General features: G+C 40.0%; 2 protein-coding genes across 7 annotated transcripts; one reads left to right on the top strand and one right to left on the bottom strand.

Annotated features, from left to right (window-relative positions):
- Nucleotides 1-724: 724 nt before the first annotated feature.
- On the bottom strand, nucleotides 725-7,840 carry cdca4 (cell division cycle associated 4). Of its 5 annotated transcripts, none has more exons than XM_053242226.1 (4): nucleotides 7,604-7,840; nucleotides 5,947-6,337; nucleotides 5,451-5,475; nucleotides 725-3,000 (listed from the first exon to the last, which is right to left on the bottom strand). In XM_053242226.1, the coding sequence occupies exons 2-4, from the start codon at nucleotides 5,975-5,977 to the stop codon at nucleotides 2,133-2,135; spliced, it is 924 nt and encodes a 307-aa protein (XP_053098201.1). In that variant the 5' UTR covers nucleotides 5,978-6,337; nucleotides 7,604-7,840; the 3' UTR covers nucleotides 725-2,132. The 5 variants fall into 5 exon arrangements, with proteins under 5 accessions (XP_053098201.1, XP_053098202.1, XP_026803940.1 ...); XM_053242227.1 differs by having other exon boundaries at nucleotides 5,947-6,385; XM_026948139.3 differs by lacking the exon at nucleotides 5,947-6,337.
- A 2,298-nt stretch (nucleotides 7,841-10,138) lies between these two features.
- On the top strand, nucleotides 10,139-18,699 carry LOC113547660 (E3 ubiquitin/ISG15 ligase TRIM25). 2 transcript variants are annotated; one of them, XM_026948106.3, is made up of 5 exons: nucleotides 10,139-10,934; nucleotides 15,275-15,370; nucleotides 15,721-15,954; nucleotides 17,106-17,254; nucleotides 17,434-18,698. In XM_026948106.3, the coding sequence occupies exons 1-5, from the start codon at nucleotides 10,374-10,376 to the stop codon at nucleotides 17,495-17,497; spliced, it is 1,104 nt and encodes a 367-aa protein (XP_026803907.3). In that variant the 5' UTR covers nucleotides 10,139-10,373; the 3' UTR covers nucleotides 17,498-18,698. The 2 variants fall into 2 exon arrangements, with proteins under 2 accessions (XP_026803907.3, XP_026803908.3); XM_026948107.3 differs by having other exon boundaries at nucleotides 10,142-10,934; nucleotides 17,106-17,258; nucleotides 17,434-18,699.
- The last annotated feature ends 171 nt before the right edge of the window (nucleotides 18,700-18,870 follow it).

Consider the following 18,870-nt stretch of genomic DNA (forward strand, 5'->3'; position numbering starts at 1 on the left):
CGACTGTATCGTGCAGTTTATCAGCTAGGTCGTTCCTGTACTAGCTACAGTGTAAAAGGAAATAAATATTCAGACTTTAAATGTTTTGATCAAACATAAAGACTGTGTGGTCTGAAAAGTGGCAATCGCCTTGAAAGATTTCATCGCATTCTGACTATACAACAACCGCTAGCTAAAGAATATCATACCCGAGAGCTCATTGGTCAGAAGGTGTTGATTAGTTTTCTACAACGGCCGCTCTGACTGTAGTAATGACAGGTTTACATTAATACGTTACTGTTTCTATAGTAACAGCTCTTTCGCAGGGAGATGTTGAACGGCAGATGCTCCATGTAGACGGATAAAAACCGAGTGTAATAGTTGATGTGAAGTTTTCTGTAAGGAGATGTTTATGTAACATTTAAGGAAGGAGTCTCCAGTGTCAGCACTTTGTAACATTCAGAGGTAAAGCTGTAAATTCAGGACAGAGGACAAGGACAGAGGACAACAAGCCACATTTTTGTCTTAATAACTTCAAGAGAGAGAGAAAAAAAGAGAAGCTGGTGATGGAACAACTGTTTATAGCTGCTATAACGTAAGTGAGAACAGGAACTAACTTGCTGTTATCAATGTAAAATGTCACTATAAATGGATAAAAACTCACCTTTTATTATTAAAATAATGTCATAATAAAATAAATATCCTGAAATAATATACATGTTCAACAAACCACACAGGAAAACAGTTTTAATTTGTGCTTTTTTTATTAAAAATGTTATAAAAATGCTACAATGCACATATAAAATGTTTTTATGCTCTACTCTAGATTTATATCATACTTAAAAATGAAACTGACATAAAGCAGAGAGGAATTACATCCGCTCGAATTAATGTAATGTAATCGTTTTTTTTTTTTACTAAAAGAAATGGTTTCAGAATTGATGACTGAATTGAAGTTTCTGTAACAGGAAGACAATCGTTAAACCCTGTCCTCTTTCTGACGGAGAAAAATACAAAGTTAAAGTCAATACTGTACTTTAAAATGTGCTCGAACACTTTGTGCATAGGAAGTGTATTGCGACACTTAATGCATAGGATCAGAGAAAGTGTATAGCTCATCAGGAGGCTGCGTTTAGACAGCAGGCTGCAAAACACGACATCAGATTCAGGATTTCTTTACCTGATCAGAGACTTTATAATGAAAGGCAGCCGAAAATAAAGCTATGACTGAAATACGTTATCTTTAGATCTGTAGATGTGCATCAAAGTAGTGGACATAATCCATCACAACTGCCTTCTGCACATACCAAAGGCTTTAAACCAGCAAATTTTAAAAATGTTTTAAATTAAAATGAACTACTGGTTGAGGGATTTGGGGCGAATCAGGCCCATGAAGTCTCTTCTGCCCTGAGTTTGACCAAAGCCAACACTCAACATGTAAAGTTTGCAACAAATAAATAAAAATAAATTAAAAGTCACTATATAGAATGGGGCAGCCCCATTATTCTTCATTTGTCGATAAAACAAATATAAGAACACTATGACTTCTAATATTAGAACACAGGCTGACGATTTGCCCAGATACTGATGGGAGAAATACGCTGGGTGCCAAAATGCACCTAAAAGTGTGCTACAATAAAAAGAAGTCATGCATCGCCGTATTCTTACTGCCATTTCCGAATCCTGAAAGGAATAAGAAAAAAAAAAAAAAAAAAAGCCACAACATGACGTCGATAACTGATCTGCGAATCTGTTTAAAACCATAATGTTGGAAACCGATAGCGAGTGCACTGTAACAGTTAACAAGCAGTATCTATTGTAAAAATATACATTTATAATTTTACAGTTAGGCAATTTCATCTTTATGAAAATATCTTTTTTTCATTTGTGTATACATCTGGTTCTGCTCTCCATCCTGTATGTAGTGTTAATGGACGCAAGAAAGAAATAAATAAAAAAAAAACCAGACAAATAGGGGGGAGAAAGAACATACAAAGGGTACGCAAATAAGATAACTGGTCAGCTCATAAAATCAAGGCCATTCTTTAGAAGACACACACTCCTTTCCCTGAAAGGACTGCAGACTGAACTTCCACAACAGGTAGAAAAACATTAAGAGGAAAAAGCGTACTAGTCTCAGAGCCGACTCTCGTCTAAGAGCCGACAATGATCTCCATGATGTGGTCCAGTTCGTTCAGATCCGAGCGGCAGTTTGACGGCGAGTTTATAGACGTCGGCGTGTGAGAGGGACTCAAACTGTCCAGCAGGTCGTATGGACCCATCTTAGGCGCCGTGCTCTGAATGCCTGTCAGCACGGTGTCGAGGTCGTAATACGACGCATCCACGTCTGAGAACAATTCCTCAAGAGCCGAGTCCGGACCCGAGGCACCATTCTTAATCTCAAATGTCCCAAAAACTTGCCCCATTGCCTTTGGATCCTCCCTGGAGGAACTTTCCTGTTCGTCATCTTCATCCTCGTCTTCATCATCGTCGTCTCCTGGACCAAGCCTGGAGCTTTCACGGGAGTCCTTGGTCGCGTCCCAGCAACGACTCGAGGTCGCTGAGAGACACACGTCAGAGGCAGAGTCGTGCACCGAGACCGAACACAGCGTCTCGTCCGCCACCACCTCCTCCTCGCGGCTGATTCCTTCGTAGCTGATAACCGAGAAGAGCTTAGGCTCGGCTTCCTGCTCGCGTGAACGGCAGAGTACCTCGGTGGCCACCAGGCGCTCGGACGGGCCCTGGGTCCCGCTGCAGAAGGCTTCGGTGACGACCCAGCTGCCGTCGTGGGTCATCTCCTCCTGGATCTGCCGCACCGTGTTGGCGATGAGCACAGAGCGGCACAGGTTGGGCTCCACTAACATGTGGCAGAGCTGCAGCTTGATGAGCGACATGTCCAGTAGAGACTGGCGCTGCAGACTATACGAGGAGGACACCTTGGCACCGGCCAGGTTCTCGTCCGACATCTCATCATCATCACTGGGAAACTTGCGCTTGGTGCCTTTGGAGAACATGTCTACCCTGGGAAAGAGCATAAAACATTTATTATGAGTCATATATTTGAGAACTTTTAATGCTTGTGATGATCTAATCAAAGTGAAAATCATCAACAGAAAAGCAAGACAGATTAACGCATAATAAAGCTGCATTTGGGCAGGATGGGAAACAGGAAACTGTCACAGGTTAAAAGGAAGTGAGAGACTTTGTGTGTTTAATGAACTGAGTTTTCAGTGCCACTAGAAACTACGGGTGTATCGGTATCTATACTGGTATCGGGTATGGGTCTGATACTCCAGCTTCCACACCAACATCCAACATCAGGCGATACTGTGACGCAATCCTGATGTTTGCTGCCGCACCAATGAACAGCAGGAAAACGACAGCGGTCTGGACGTATCTCATGATTAATGATCGACGCAAAACAGACTGCGACCTGTGCTCTGTGAAAACTACAGCATCTTCCAACAACGCAAGTACAGGAAAAAAAGAGTATTGCTGCATCCTCACCAAAAACCACTGCCATCTTTACACAGGAATATTACAGTCAACTTCAGAATTATTGGCACCCTTCAGGAGAATGGAGAAAATGATTCTATTCAAGTTTATTTGTATAGCGCTTTTAACAATGGACATTGTCCCAAAGCAGCTTTACAGAAATCTGGATACAGATTTAGATTTATCCCTAATGAGCGAGCCAGAGGCGACGGTGGCGAGGAAAAACTTCCTGAGACGTCAAGAGGAAGAAGCCTCGAGAAGAACCAGACTCGAAAGGGAACCCATCCTCATCTGGGTGCAACGGATAGTGCGATTATAAATAAATTTCCTTTCTATAACTGTACACTATAGAGGTAAACAGTGTTAAGTGTCAGAAATGTAAATGGTTTCTTAACAAAAGTAAGCATGGTTTTTCTCTGACAACAATTATTCTTTTTTAAGAATACTACTTTCTCTCTAAAAACCATATGGCAAAATGACTGACACCCCTAAAGAATATTTCAAAATAATCGTTAGCAAATTGTCATCCCCCAAAAATGTACTTTTTAAAAAATTTAACTCCACTTGTGGGGGATTAGAGGTTATCACGTTTGCCTCGCATCTCCAGGGTTGGAGGAGTGCGTGGAGTTTGCATGTTCTCCCCATGCTTCAGGAGTTTCCTCCGGTTTCCTCCCCCAGTCCAAATACATGCGTTGTAGGCTGACTGGCATCTCTAAATTGTCCATAGTGTGTGAATGGGTGTGTGTGTGTGTGTGTGTGTGTGTGTGATTGTGCCCTGTGATGGGTTGGTCCCCCAAGTCCCCTGGGATAGGCTCCAGGCTCCCCGCGACCCTGTGTAAGATAAGCAGTACAGAAAATGGATGGATGAACGAACTCTATTGTCGCCTTTGACCAAATATGGACGTGTGATATTCAGCGTGGAGAAATAGCGACTCACGATACTCAGGAAACAAGAGATGTGATTCTTCACCATCACATCAATGTCATAATGTTTTTAAGATGGTTATATAACTGCTTATACCACAGCACTGTTGGATTCTGATTGGTCAGAAGGTGTTGATTAATTTTCTATAACAGCAGCTCTGACAGTAGTGCAGCTGCAAATCACAGGTTTATATTAATGCGCTTGTTCTGAAACGTTATCGTTTCTATAGTAACAGCTCATTCACGGGGACTCGTACTGGAGACACTCCATATAAACGTGTTAAAAGATGTGTGTAATCTTTAATATGGTGAAGTTTCCTGTAAGTAGACGTTTATTGACATTTAGGGAAGGAGTCTCCAGTGTCAGCTCTTTGTAACAGTCAGAGGTAAAGCTGGAACTCTAACTTTTCCGACATCTTCAGCAATGTGACCATCTGCATTTTTTTGTCTTATTAACTTCAAGAAAGAGAAAAAAAGACAGGATGGAGAGGGAACGACTGTTTATAGCTGCTATAACGTAAGTGAGAAGAGGAACTCACTCGTTTCATGGACGTTCCACAGCTTTAAATGTAAGTATAAATGAATAAAAGTATGACGTGGCGTTCTTTAATTAAAAAATTGCGATCGCTGATAAACTGCTGTGGTATAAGAGGAATAAAACACATCCTGTTATAGGAAAATAATCGACTTCTGGGTGGTTTCAGTAACTCCAGTAACTCATCACACCACCCCATCGCTGATTATTTTACTATAGAAGCAACACACTGTGTTTTATTCCTTACATAATTAAGTACAGCAGGCATCCTTTAGTATTTTCACAAAAGACAAACCAACAGGCCCATTAATTTCACTCAATTCATGTTAAGACTGGTGACTTAACATAATGGAAATTATCTGATTGACTGTTACCTTTAATCACACAGACACACACACACACACACACATCATTAACACACTAACACACCACAACTTTAACCCAACAGACCACATGTTATCCGGATACACTGGAGAGGGTTAGGATGAGGGAGAGGGCACAGGGGCGTGTCGCCTACCTGAAGCACGAGTGACATCGCAGCACTGTAGAGACACAGACCAGAGCGCAAGCTGACACAGTGCACAATCACGGCAAAACTCAACACTAAATCAAACAAACTACAGAAAAACTACGCATGAACGTCACAGTCGAAATTCTATTCGCACCACACACACCTCATTTTAATACAAAACTGATTGGTTAGATTTGTATTATAAGTGCCTGTTGGAGAAGGCGTGACCATGTGTGATCATTAGTAGGTCACATGACCTTAACATGTAGTTTGTACTGTGCTAAGAACTCAGTAACTTACCTAAACCACCCCCCCAGGAGCATCGCTTCTCTGACATGTCATTTTAAACGTCGTCTACATTTTATTTTTATGCATTTAAAAAAAGAGCGAGTGCCTCCTAGAGCAGCTTTAGAGCGAAGAAAAGGTGCAAACCTCTTTTCTCACAGGATATAATGCAATCTTTACCACATATGTTATACAGGGTTATGGTGCTATATGTTACCTGGGTTTTTTTTCCTCCCCTTACTGCGCATTGTACACTATACGGCCAAAAGTATGTGCACCCCTGACCATCACATCCATATGTGCTTATTGAACATCTCATTCCAGATTTATTCCCCCTGTGTTTGTGTTTTCTGCGAAGTCTTTCCACTAGATGTTGGAGCGTGGCTGTGGGGATTTGTGTTCATTCAGCTACAAGAGCATTAGTGAGGTCAGGCGCTGATGTTGGGATGTCGAGGAGGTCTGGGGTTCAGTCGGTGTTCCAGTTCATCCCAAAGGTGTTCAGTGGGGTTGAGGTCAGGGCTCTGTGCAGGACACTCGAGTTCTTCCACTCCAACCTTCACACACCATGTCTTCATGGAGCTCGCTTTGTGCACAGGGGCATCGTCATGCTGGAACAGGTTTGAGCCTCTTAGTTTCAGTGAAGGGAAACTGTAAAGCTACAGCACACAGAGACATTCCATACAACTGTGTGTTTCTGACTTTGTGGAAACAGTTTGGAGAAGAACTACATATGGGTGTGATGGTCGGGGTGCACATACTTTTGGCTGTATAGTGTATATAAGGTAATAATTATATTATCCACCTTGAGTGATTGTAACTTTGTCTAGACCCAAAATTAGGGATAAAGTTTCAGATCATAACTGTTACATTAGTTTCCATAATTTCACTGCGGTTTCACATCTTAGGCTGTGCAGTAATTCTAATCAAAACTTTCCTGAACCTCTCATCACATTAACTTCATCATATTAACTTCATCACATTAACTTCCTGCTGTGAGACTTTCAAAATGACCAAAAGATACAAAATATATATCTGGACAAATCATGTACCACCATTTAATCCGGGTATTTTCTCTAAGCACAGGTAAGATAACTATCTTATTATTATTATTATATGTCATTAAATATCATTAAATATGTGACATTTATTAATAAAAGTATTAAAGGAAATGGGGGAATTCTCTTAGCGACACTGACGTGACGTCACCACCTAAGTATTATCCAGGCTCCGCCCCCATTTCCGGTCTGTTCCCCTCCCCCACCGCCCTGACGTGGCCGGTAACCGGGCTAAAGCTAGCGGAGCACAAAATAGTCCAAAAATGAAATAAAATAAAACAGTAAAAGCATTATACATTTAAACTTTACAGTACCCAACAAGCAGCGATGGCTTTTTAAATGTGTAAACATATCCTGAGACTTTATACAGAGTGCGTTTAATGTTTAAAATGCGTGAAAGCCTAGCCTGGTCGGGTTAGTGTGAAAACGACAAAGATGGACGCCATTTTGGATTTTTCACGCCAGCTTTGGGGATGGAATATAAAGCGGCGTATTTTGTATAATTTGACAACATGGTCATGGGTGTAAATAGTACATTTAGTGCGTATAAAGAATGCGGATGGATAAGTTACAGTGAAATGAGCACTACGTGTAGGAAAAGTGAACTGAAATGCGTTAATGTTGAAGCCGCGCGCGCGTGAGAGAGAGACACAGAGAGAGCGAGCGCGAGCTCCCACTTCCGCAAACACGCCGTTATTCGAAATCGACCGCGCGGTTAACCATGGCGTCTCGCGCACTCGGGCTTAAGAAAAGGAAAAAAAAAAAAGAAAAGTAAACACGGGATTGCACGCGCGCGAGGCTGCACCTGAGAGCACGTACCTGGTATGAGTTTAGGTCTTTGGTTGATGAGCGTCATGCGCGGTTCTGTAGGCCGGCGGCAGCGGCGGCGTTAAAGGTGCAGCTCCACTCGGCCACTCCGGTGTAGTGAGCTAGTGAGCATCCGGCACGCAGGCAGGGCTGATGGGGGCGGAAACTTTCAGCTGCATGGACAGCAGGCCATCCGTGCATCTGCATCTGCACATAGCCTGGGACCCCTCTAACACAAAGCCTCGGGGGATGGGGCACCGGGGAGGGGTGTGGTGTTGTGGGGGTGTTGTAGTGTGTTGTAGGGGTATTGTAGGATATCGTAGGATGTTGTAGTGTGTTGTAGGATGTTGTGGGGGTTTTGTGGGGGTATTGTAGTGTGTTGTAAAGGTGTTGTAGGATATTGTAGGGGTGTTGTAGTGTGTTGTAGGATGTTGTAGGGTGTTGTGGGGGTATTGTGGGGGTATTGTAGTGTGTTGTAAAGGTGTTGTAGGATATTGTAGGGGTGTTGTAGGATATCGTGGGGGTGTTGTGGGGGTATTGTAGGATGTTGTGTTCTGGGAGTATTGTGGGGGTGTTGTAGGGTGTTGTGGGGGTATTGTAGGGGTGTTGTGGGGGTATTGTGTTGTTGGGGTATTGTAGGGTGTTGTTGGGGTATTGTAGGGTGTTGTGTTGTGTGTTGTAGGGGTATTGTAGTGTGTTGTAGGGGTATTGTAGGATATCGTACGGCGTTGTAGTGTGTTGTAGGGGTTTTGTAGGATATCGTAGGATGTTGTGGGGGTATTGTAGTGTGTTGTAAAGGTGTTGTAGGATATTGTAGGGGTTTTGTAGGATATTGTGGGGGTGTTGTGGGGGTATTGTAGTGTGTTGTAGGATATCGTAGGGTGTTGTGGGGGTGTTGTAGGGTAATGTAGTGTGTTGTAGGGGTGTTTGGGGGTATTGTAGTGTGTTGTAGGATATCGTAGGATGTTGTGGGGGTGTTGTGGGGGTATTGTAGGATATCGTAGGGTATTGTAGTGTGTTGTAGGGGTGTTTGGGGGTATTGTAGGATGTTGTGTTCTGGGAGTATTGTGGGGGTATTGTAGGGTGTTGTAGGGGTATTGTAGGGTGTTGTGGGGGTATTGTAGGGTGTTGAAGGAGTATTGTGGGGGTATTGTAGGATGTTGTGTTCTGGGAGTATTGTGCAGGTCTTGTAGGGGTATTGTGGGGGTGTTGTAGTGTGTTGTAGGGGTGTTGTAGTGTGTTGTAGGGGTATTGTAGTGTGTTGTGGGAGTATTGTGGGGGTATTGTAGGGTGTTGTGGGGTATTGTGTTGTAAGGGTATTGTAGGTTGTTGTGGGGTGTTGCGGGGGTATATTAGGATGTTGTGGGGTATTGTATGATGTTGTGGGGGTGTTGTGGGGGTATTGTAGGATGTTGGGGTCATTCTGGGGTCATTCTGGGGTCAATCACCAGTGACTGGAACACCAATGACACTAACAACAGCAATAAATTCCATTAAAGACATATTTTCCAAGATGGTGTCAACAGAATCTCAAAGCCCACACCATTAGTCACACCAAAGCACAAATTAAAAAAATTTACACATCAATAAAAAGTCAATCTATTTTTATTGCTTAGAAACCTTTAAAGGTATACAGTGCTATCTGTTCTGTGGAGCTTCTTGAAAATAGTGTCATGACCAACAAGCTAAAGGTTAAGGGACATGTTTGTCACCATATACTGAGAATGACTCGTGGGTCAGCTGAAGAACCACTAAGGAAAAATCACAGATGTGATGTAGACCTTAGAAAGATGCTGTCACCCCTTATTGTTTTATTTTCATTTTCTTTCCATTTAATCTTTTGTTATATTACAGTGTCCATGATTACTGTGGAAAAGTAGATGGTTTAACTACATGGTTTAAGATTTATGAATAAAAACAATAAGATAGTTATTTATTTATTTATTTATTTAACAGAGACAATAAACATTAGTTAATATCAGTATTAATGATTTAAAAGTGTTTTTATCTGCTTGCATTAAATTAGTGTTGTAATTAATCAGGTGTGTGATCTGGAGTGTATGTTTTAATGAACACACTGATTACAGACAGTTTTAGAGATTTAAATTAAACTCAGGATGGGCTAGTGATCTATCTATCTATCTATCTATCTATCTATCTATCTATCTATCTATCTATCTATCTATCTATCTATCTATCTATCTATCTATCTATCAGTTAGTTAGTTTTTCTTTTCTTCCTTTCCCTCCCTCTGGCTTTAATCGGCTTTAATGGTCCAAAAAATCCACAAAGTAATATATAATAAAATAATACATTTGAATAATAATAAAAAGTAATAAATAAATGATAAATTGAATTTTATATTTTGGTGAAAAGCTATCACACTGACACGATCTGAATTAATCATCTAAAAAAACCCAAACCCAACCAGCTACTTTGCTGAAGTATGTTAATATTTGACTTGCTGATGGACCTGTGCATAACATTTCATTTTCACTTTTCTCCCTCTTCTTCTGCTCTTCATTTATTTATTTATTTATTTATTTATTTATTTATTTATTTTTTCTTCCCTTCTCTATGAATCTTGGTGAAGAACTCTTTTCCTCATGCTGACAAGGTGTGAAGTAATGATCAAAAAGAAAAGAAAAAAAACTACAATTCTCAGTGAGACACGAGGAAGCAGGAAGTCTTTTGCTCTTATCTACAGACTCTTCGAGTGGTAAACAGACAGACGTTCAGGAACTTCAGGAAGACTTTTCAGTGGTGTTCTGCTGAGAGTAAAATGGCAGAGTCACTGTTCCAAACTAAAGATCAGTACAACTGCTCAGTGTGTTTGGAACTGATGAAGGATCCGGCGACGATTCCCTGTGGACACTCTTACTGTATGAGCTGCATTAAAGCCTACTGGGAGCAGGACGAGTTCAGCAGACCTCGATGTCCTCAGTGCAGACATGAATTTCACACAAAACCTGCACTGAACAAAAACACCATGCTGGCTGAAATCCTTGAGAAACTGAGGAACACCACGCTTCAGGGTTCTCCTGCTCAGCCAGGAGAAGTTGTGTGTGATCTCTGCACTGATATAAAGCTCCGAGCGGTGAGATCATGCCTGGAGTGTCGAGCTTCCTACTGTGAAACGCATCTCCAGCCTCACTACGACATTCCGGCTCTTAAGAAACACAAGTTAGTCGTTGCTACCGAGATTCAGACGTGTCCGAGACACGATAAACTGCTGGAGGCTTTCTGTCGCACCGACAACATGTGCATCTGTCTGAGCTGTGTAATGGATGAGCACAAAGGCCATGACACGGTTTCCTCTGCAGCAGAAAGAGACGAGAAACAAGTGAGACACTTTTCTCTTATTAAACCTTTATTTTTATTACACGGCACTCTCAGAAATAAAGGTACCAAACGGTTATTTTCCTTGTAGCTGGGGTAGAGATGTAACTGAATACAAATATATTATTCAGACTGAACAGATAAGATGTTGAAAACAAATACAAATATGAATAGAAGACACACTATCTGTTTTTTTTTTCTTTCTTTTTTCGAGTTTGCCAGAAACGTTCACAGGGCATCTGGTTGAGACTAGAGGTGTACAACTGAGATTTCATGAGACAGAAAAAAAAAGTCATACAGGTATGAGCGAGTGGTCAGATATGAATATCGTGGGACCACATTTATCAACGTGAACATGAAAATTAACATCAACATTTAAAGCGTTTATTCATTCATCCTTAGGAACTGCCTGGTCAGGGTCGAGCTGGTTTGAATTAGACCATTACTTTGTATATATTTTAGGAAATAGATCCAACTACATGGGATCGATGTGGCTGAGGTAGAGGAACACACACCGTTTTATTTCTAGGGTTTAACAGTTTGGTTTTTTTTGGGAAGATTGATATGATATATTGATATTCATATTTACTAAAAAACAAAAATTCCTCTTTAACCCCTCCCGCTGTACAGATACATTATGTTACACTGAGGTGGTAACATCTTTTCTATCTTTTTTGTATCTTTTACCTGGAAACATGAACATCGATTACCTTTAAAAATAACTTCAGGTGTATAATTAAACTTTAAGAACCACTTGTACTCTTTAAAGTTTTATTCTAAAAGATAATTACACTACATGCAGCTTCTCAGGTCAAAGACACCAGTGGAGTCAGTGTAATTTTACGTAAAATGCCACATTACACTTACTCCAGTGTGATGTGGGGCGGACTAAATAATCAGTTTAGTGACCAGTAACAAATCAACAACTCCTCTTAAAAGTGTTCAGGCAAAATGCAAACTTATTTATATATATAAAAAAAAGTAAAAGTTGCTGTGAAACCTGGGACTGGATAAGCAACTAAGATGACTGAATTACATCAGTTACCTTTTATTGCTTAAACATTAGTGATTAGTTCATGCCTACTAATATGATATGATATATTTTACAGTTTCTTTTAAAATTTTGAACATACCTTTTATAAATATAATTTTATAATATGATATATTTATATAAATATAAAATATAGAGTTATTCTTTGTCTAAAACAGCATGGGAAAATAGCATGGGAAAGCCTTTCTTGAAAAAATATTTAAAAAATAATATTCCTGTTAAATTATTAGAAATGAATGGCTTGCTATATTTTGCTTAAACCTAGGCTAACCTTGACAAGCATTCATTTGCACATTCTTGGGCTGTAAAAAATGGACTAGAATGTGAACCTTCTTATGCTGAACTTTGGTTTATTACTTTTAAATAATATTTCTTGGACTCTGAACAGATAAAAAGCTTAGGGTTGGAGCTTGAATCAGGAATAATAAACGAATGGTCTCCTTCTCTGTCCATTCATCTTTAAAAATTCATTATTTTTCATTGACTTTTTTTTTTTTTTTAACACAAGTCATGTAATCACTTCACTAATGAAACCAGAAAGGGTAAATGGAATAAAAAATTAAATCTACAAAAGTCTGTAACATTCAGCCCTTCTGAGTGAATGTCTCTAGTGCTGTAATGAGTCTCAGGTCCGTGGTAAAGAATTTACGTAAATGGATGTGATTGGATAAACCGCAACAAGGTAGTTCAAGTGTAGCGTCACTCAACTATGGCCAGTTTTTTCCATATGCGTTTATTGGCTCTGCTTATCGGTGCTCTTCGCTCCAGGTCATACAGGATATATGCCTTAACCAGACCTCACAGCTCCTTGTGATCAACTCCAGTTAGAACATGTGGAAGATGTCACCTCTGAAGCTTTGTGGAACGTGGCATTCAGAACTAAGATGAACTTTAAAGGAGTAGCTATCACTGCCACCTTAGACACAGGGACTTTGTCAGCTGTGTGAACAGATCTTGTTCTACAGAATATCATGAATGCAGGTAAAACTCAACCTTGTACTGCCCCACCAATTACAATTAGCTGATGATGCATCTTGTGAGCCCTTAGGAAAAGGTTTCTAGGAGGAGCATTTCTACCACAGGTTTGCCATTATACCACGTGTCCTCCTGCTGATTCTGGGAATGCTTTTTAATGCAAAATGTTTCAGTCAGTATCCATATCCCATCCAGAACTGTGAGAATTAATGTCCCCAACCTTGCTATTGACATGCACTATTGAGACCAACCTACTTCTTGAAGGATTGCATGATGGCGCTCCAGGGTCCAACTAAAATGCTCAATGAAAAGGTCGAAGATGCCTCCCTCACGCCAGAGCAAAAGGGACAGTTGTTGGAACAGATAGGAGATAATTGAGGACCAGATACTAAAAATGCGTGGATAAAGAGGGAATGGACAATGGGCCACACCAGATATTATTGTGAAATGATAATCTGTAGATTAAAGGGCACTAAACCAGCCCATAGTGAAAGACTCCTACCACCTCTCAGTTATTGATGAGGATTTGGTTTTCTTGGCCAGGGCCGATATCTCACCACTATCGATCTTACACATGGACACTGGCAGGTGGCAGCAGAAGGTGGTAGAGAGTTCAAGAGCCAAGACAGCTTTCATCTCACGTTCAAGAGCCAAGACAGCTTTCATCTCACATTGTGGATTATACCAGTTCAGGGTACTTCCCTTTGGTTTAATTAATGAGCCATAGATTTTTCAAAGACTTATGAATACAGGCCTCATTTACAAAAGCTTTTGCCCATCATGGTGTCCACAAATACTTCATTTTTGATTGAGGCTCCCCGTTTGTAAGTGAACTCTTTAAACGTGTGCTTTCTGCCTTTGGGTCTGAGCACAGCCCAAGCTCATGACAGTGTATCACCCCCAAACAAATGCAACTCAGTAAGTGAACCATACATTGAAAACTGCCACTCGTGCCAATGTGGGGAACAAAAACTCTTCATTGGATAAATATATCCATCAAATCGGTTTCACTTTACGAACTGCACCACATGCAAGTACAAGATTTAGCCCTTCACGAATGCTCTATGGGTGAGAGATGTAGACCCAGCTTGACATTATTACTCAGTCTACGTGTGAGTGAATGGCAGAACCATAGGTTCCCTCTGGTCCCATGATCCTGAGAGCTTCCCTGCCAGAGGCACACAATAGTGCCAGGGCTGTGCTAAAAAACAGCCACCAGCCAGGAAGAATGAAAGTAATACTATGACATGAAGCACCAGCCAGTATATGACTTGTTTGACCTTCAGAGTCAAAACCTACCCCGGATCAGATGTGGAGACAAATTTCACAGTTAATTTCACAGCTACTATACAGTAAAGGGTACCATACTGCGTAATCCAGAAATCACATGTTAACTAGAGGCTTGCAAGGATACTGGTGACAATACGGGTATCTTTCATATACTTAACCTGCAATCATTCAACACACGGGACACGGCTACCTTGGGAAAGGGAACTCAGACCCACTAACAGAACCCAAAGTCCATGATGACAGGAAATAGAAGGCAGTTCTATGGACAGTCAAGGTCTGAGCCCACCTGAATCCATAAACACAGAGAATCCTGATAGTGTCCTTGAGTTATTTCTGGACTATGTCCAGGATAAATATGACTGCAACTGTAGAACCAATTATTTAAATTCTGCTGCCACCAGTGAGGTGACACACAAGTCCTTTAACAATTGCTGCATTTGCAAAGCCAGCAGCATTGTGGACGACTCCTCCTACCCTTCTCATGGACCTTTTCACTCTCCTGCCATCTAGCAGAAGGTACCAGAACATCCATATCACCACCACCAGACTCCACCACAGCTTCTTTCCTGAGGCAGTCAGAATACTCAACACACAGACTTTGACATTGTCCCTGACACTTTCAGACTGTATGACCTTAGGCCTAGATGGTCACCCAGAGTCACGTCAGAGTGGTCAGGTGGAGGAACCCATACCAAACAGAGAGAACTGACCTAAAGGGAACACTTCTGAGAGTTATTTTATTTATCTATATTTATGTCTCTGCTGTTTCTGCTTGCTAACCTGCTCACTGCACTCAGTGAGGATAGGATGGTCATGCAGCTCCTATAATTTTGTCGAGACAAAAAAGGTAAGAAAAACAAGCATGCAAAGTATAAACGGGCCTTAAAGGTACACAAGATGTCCCCTTGATGGTACCACCCTAGCGACAAAGAAAAATACAGTTGGACACCTTTAGTTCTGAGAGTGTGTGTTGTTAATCTGTTAAATTTTTCATTATTGATTTGTAAACTCGACTGGGTTCTTTACAGGCCACACTGGAGGCTAACAAATGCACATTTGTGACGAAGCGCAAAAAAAGAGAGAAAGAGCTTCACGAGCTGCGAGAGGCCACTGAAGCTCATGCAGTAAGTAATGAAATGCTATAAAAATGCTAATGTAAAGAGAAAGAAAGTGTTTGGAGCATGTTTTCAAGATACCAAACATGTCAGCAGCAATGCTTTTTAGAACCTGACACTTCCAGTACGATTACATGTAAAACATGCGATAGAGGTTCAGGAGAAAACAAGCATTAAAACATTATTTTGCTCTTTTTAAGTTCTTTACTCTGCTAGCAAACAAGCTTGTAATTTTTTAGTGTTAAGCCTCCACATGTTTATACATGGAAATCTTTAATAAATCAGTGTATATGTATAAATTCTAAATATATCCTTTAGAAAATAAAAATAATGGTATGTGTGATTTTTTTTAAAAACAGCAGTCTGCACAGCAGTCAGTGGAAGACACAGAGCTAGCCTTTACCTCGCTAGTCAGTTTCCTTGAGAAAAACTGCTCTGAGGTGATAGAGAAGATCAGAGCTCAGGAGGAGAGCTACCTGGATCAATCTGCAGATCTTCAGGAACAGCTGGAGCTTGAAATCGCCATGCTGATGGGACAGGAAGACGTCATAGACAAGTTTTTACAGACGGAGGATAATGTCTACTTCCTTCAGGTCTGATTCGAACAGGAAGTGTGTAGGATTATAGTGTTAACATCATTACTAGGAGAATAAAGAGTGAGGGCCGCTGAGCGTGTAGTGAGGATCGAACACACTTTGGTATTCAGAACTCAGACGTAACTAAGCTGTATTCAGAAGTTACTTGAGAATAACTCATGTGCGGTGGAGTTTGAGTAACACAGAGGTGTGTCTCAGCTATATTAAGTCCAGTGCCACTGTCTGACTCAATAACCACAATATTTAATGCTTAAATTTATCTTTTGCTGCAAATGCACTCAAAATCATTATGATAGAGCCCTTGTTTATCTAGAGGACTGATTTTTTTAATGGATAATTTATAAACTTAACTTGTCTTAAGTGAGTTAATAGTGTGGCAGATGAGCGTTTGGTCAGCTTACCCTTCGCATAGTTTGTGCTCTAGTTGCGTCTATATATATATATATATATATATATATATATATATATATATATATATATATATATATGATTTCTTTCTGCTGTCAGATATAATACAAAGTAAAAAAAAAAGATCATTTAAAAATGAAAAATAAAAAGACTAATGTGATTATATATGAATGAGAAGATGGCAAGCATTAAAACAGGAGTTTATGCAGTACATTGCCAAATGGCACTTGGTCCAGCACATCCTATTATTTAACATTTTAATTTTTTTATTTTATATCAGACAGTTATTCATGTGCAAATGAACTTAATGAAGCAGGGAGATACTAAACTGAGGTCATGAAATCGGAATGTGTGTGCAGAATGTACGTGAGTTTATCACATTTTTGTTAAGTTCAATTAATAAAGTAATATCAAAATTCTTGTTAATTTGATGTGCTGTCCTACAAAGAAAACTGAATTTTTCTGGTTTAAAAGTGAATGTTTGTGTTTAAAGGCAGTTGTCTAGATACTAGTGAAAAACTCAGACACTTCTACTCAAGAAAAATTTGGCAACCTCAGAGGCCTGAACTTCACACAGTTGAGTCTAATAATCAGCGTGTGGAGCAAAGGAAATCCACTTCAGCAGCTGCGTAACTAGACTCTGAATACAAGGAATGTTTCCCATGTAAATAAGACATAAGTAGCTGACTCTGAATACAACTCTAAATAAAAATTAATAAATGTGTTTTGTCCTCTGACAGAACTTTAAGAACATGCCCAGTGCCTCCGGAGCTGAAGAGTCTCCTAGTCGAACTTTACAGCCAGTCGTCTCTTTTAGTGCCGTGAGCCACATGGTTTATGAGTTTAAAGAGAAACTGGAGATTTTCTGGAAACAGAAAGTGAACAACGTGTAAGTAAGTACATTATTAGAAAAAAAAGGCAACTCCTTCTTGAAAGTCCATCATTCTTTGAGAACTGTTCCTGATCTAGTTTTTTCTGCTAGTCTATATGAGGGAAGTCACATGGGAGTGTTCTACTAGTTTTAATTTAATTGTTTGATTATAATTTGAAATCTGCTCTATTTCACAGCGGTGAGATTTTGATGTCCAGCTGCCCAGAAGAAGTTCCGCCTCAGGTGCAGCAGTTCACTTGAGCTTCACGTACCAAAGCCTGCAACTTTCAGTAGCAAAGTGTGTGTGTGTGTGTGTGTGTGTGTGTGAACCGAGAAATGTGTGGCAGTTTCACATTACTACTCTGTAAATGAACTGTGATCGTATGTTATGTGGTAGTTTCCGTTGCTTGGTGAATTGTACTGTAACTAACCTATGCTGTATTTGAGCATCAAATTTGGGCATGTGGGCGGAGCTTGAAACAGTGCTGACCACTGATTGGTCAAATGCAGTAGTCTTGATAGTGGCTTTCTACCAGACAGTTTCTCATTCTCATTTATAATCTCCTTTTTCTAATGTTTATGTGCAGACGAATCACAATTATACGGTCTGTTATTGCAGATTCCTTTTTATTTATTTACCCACAGTCATGTTTTCTTATCTCTCACATTTAGCTCAATTTGACTTTTCTTACTCTGTAAAATCTGACATTTTTAATCCTCAGTAACTTCCTGTTCACTATAAATGCCCCTTACATAATGGTGTTTATTGTACAGTGGCTCCAAAAAGTATTTGCACACTTAAACCACACTTACAAATGTATGAACTTCATTGCGTTTCTTTTAAAGAAAGATATCACAAGCACACTTTTCAAGCAAAACATTTACAAAAAAAAATAGATTATGTTTAAAAATATAAAAAATAATAGATATAGGTACTGAGCATAATTAGAGAAAAAAGTATTTAGACATTCACTAATGGCCGCCACTGTAGGAGAAACAGCCCCAGCCTCCTGTGTGCTTTAGAGTACCCTTAGTGCAGTTTGGCTGAAATTGTCCTCCTGACTTTCTCCACACAAACGCTCTACCATCAGATCCATCCAAGTTCCATTTGGACTCATCTGAAGACAAGACACTTCTCCAGAAGTTGCTGTATTCTGTGCATGTTCTTTTGCAAATTTCACCCTTGCTTTTTTATTCATGAGGCTGATGAATGGTTTCCCCGCCGCATTTCTCTCCTCACTGATCCTGTTTCGAATAGTTTGTGCTCTAGTTGCGTCTATATATATATATATATATATATATATATATATACACAGTACTGTGCAAAAGTCTTAGGCACATGCAAAGAAATGCTGTAGAGCAAAGATGCCTTCATTATGAAATTAAATGTTTCTGCATAAAAAAATCCTATAAAGAGCAGTAAACAGTAATAAATGAAACAAAGTCAATATTTGGTGTGACGATCCTTCACTTTAAAATAAACCAGTATCTCAGGTGCAGTTTGTGCAGTTTTATAAGGAAATGATATATATATAAGATAAGATAAGATAAACTTTATTAATCCCCAAATATATATATATATATACAATTGGGGTCAAAATTGTTATTGTTTTGTTCAAAGGTCTTATTTTTTT

The sequence above is a fragment of the Pangasianodon hypophthalmus genome, chromosome 19, assembly GCF_027358585.1.
Source record: "Pangasianodon hypophthalmus isolate fPanHyp1 chromosome 19, fPanHyp1.pri, whole genome shotgun sequence".
Classification (NCBI taxonomy): Eukaryota; Metazoa; Chordata; class Actinopteri; order Siluriformes; family Pangasiidae; genus Pangasianodon; species Pangasianodon hypophthalmus.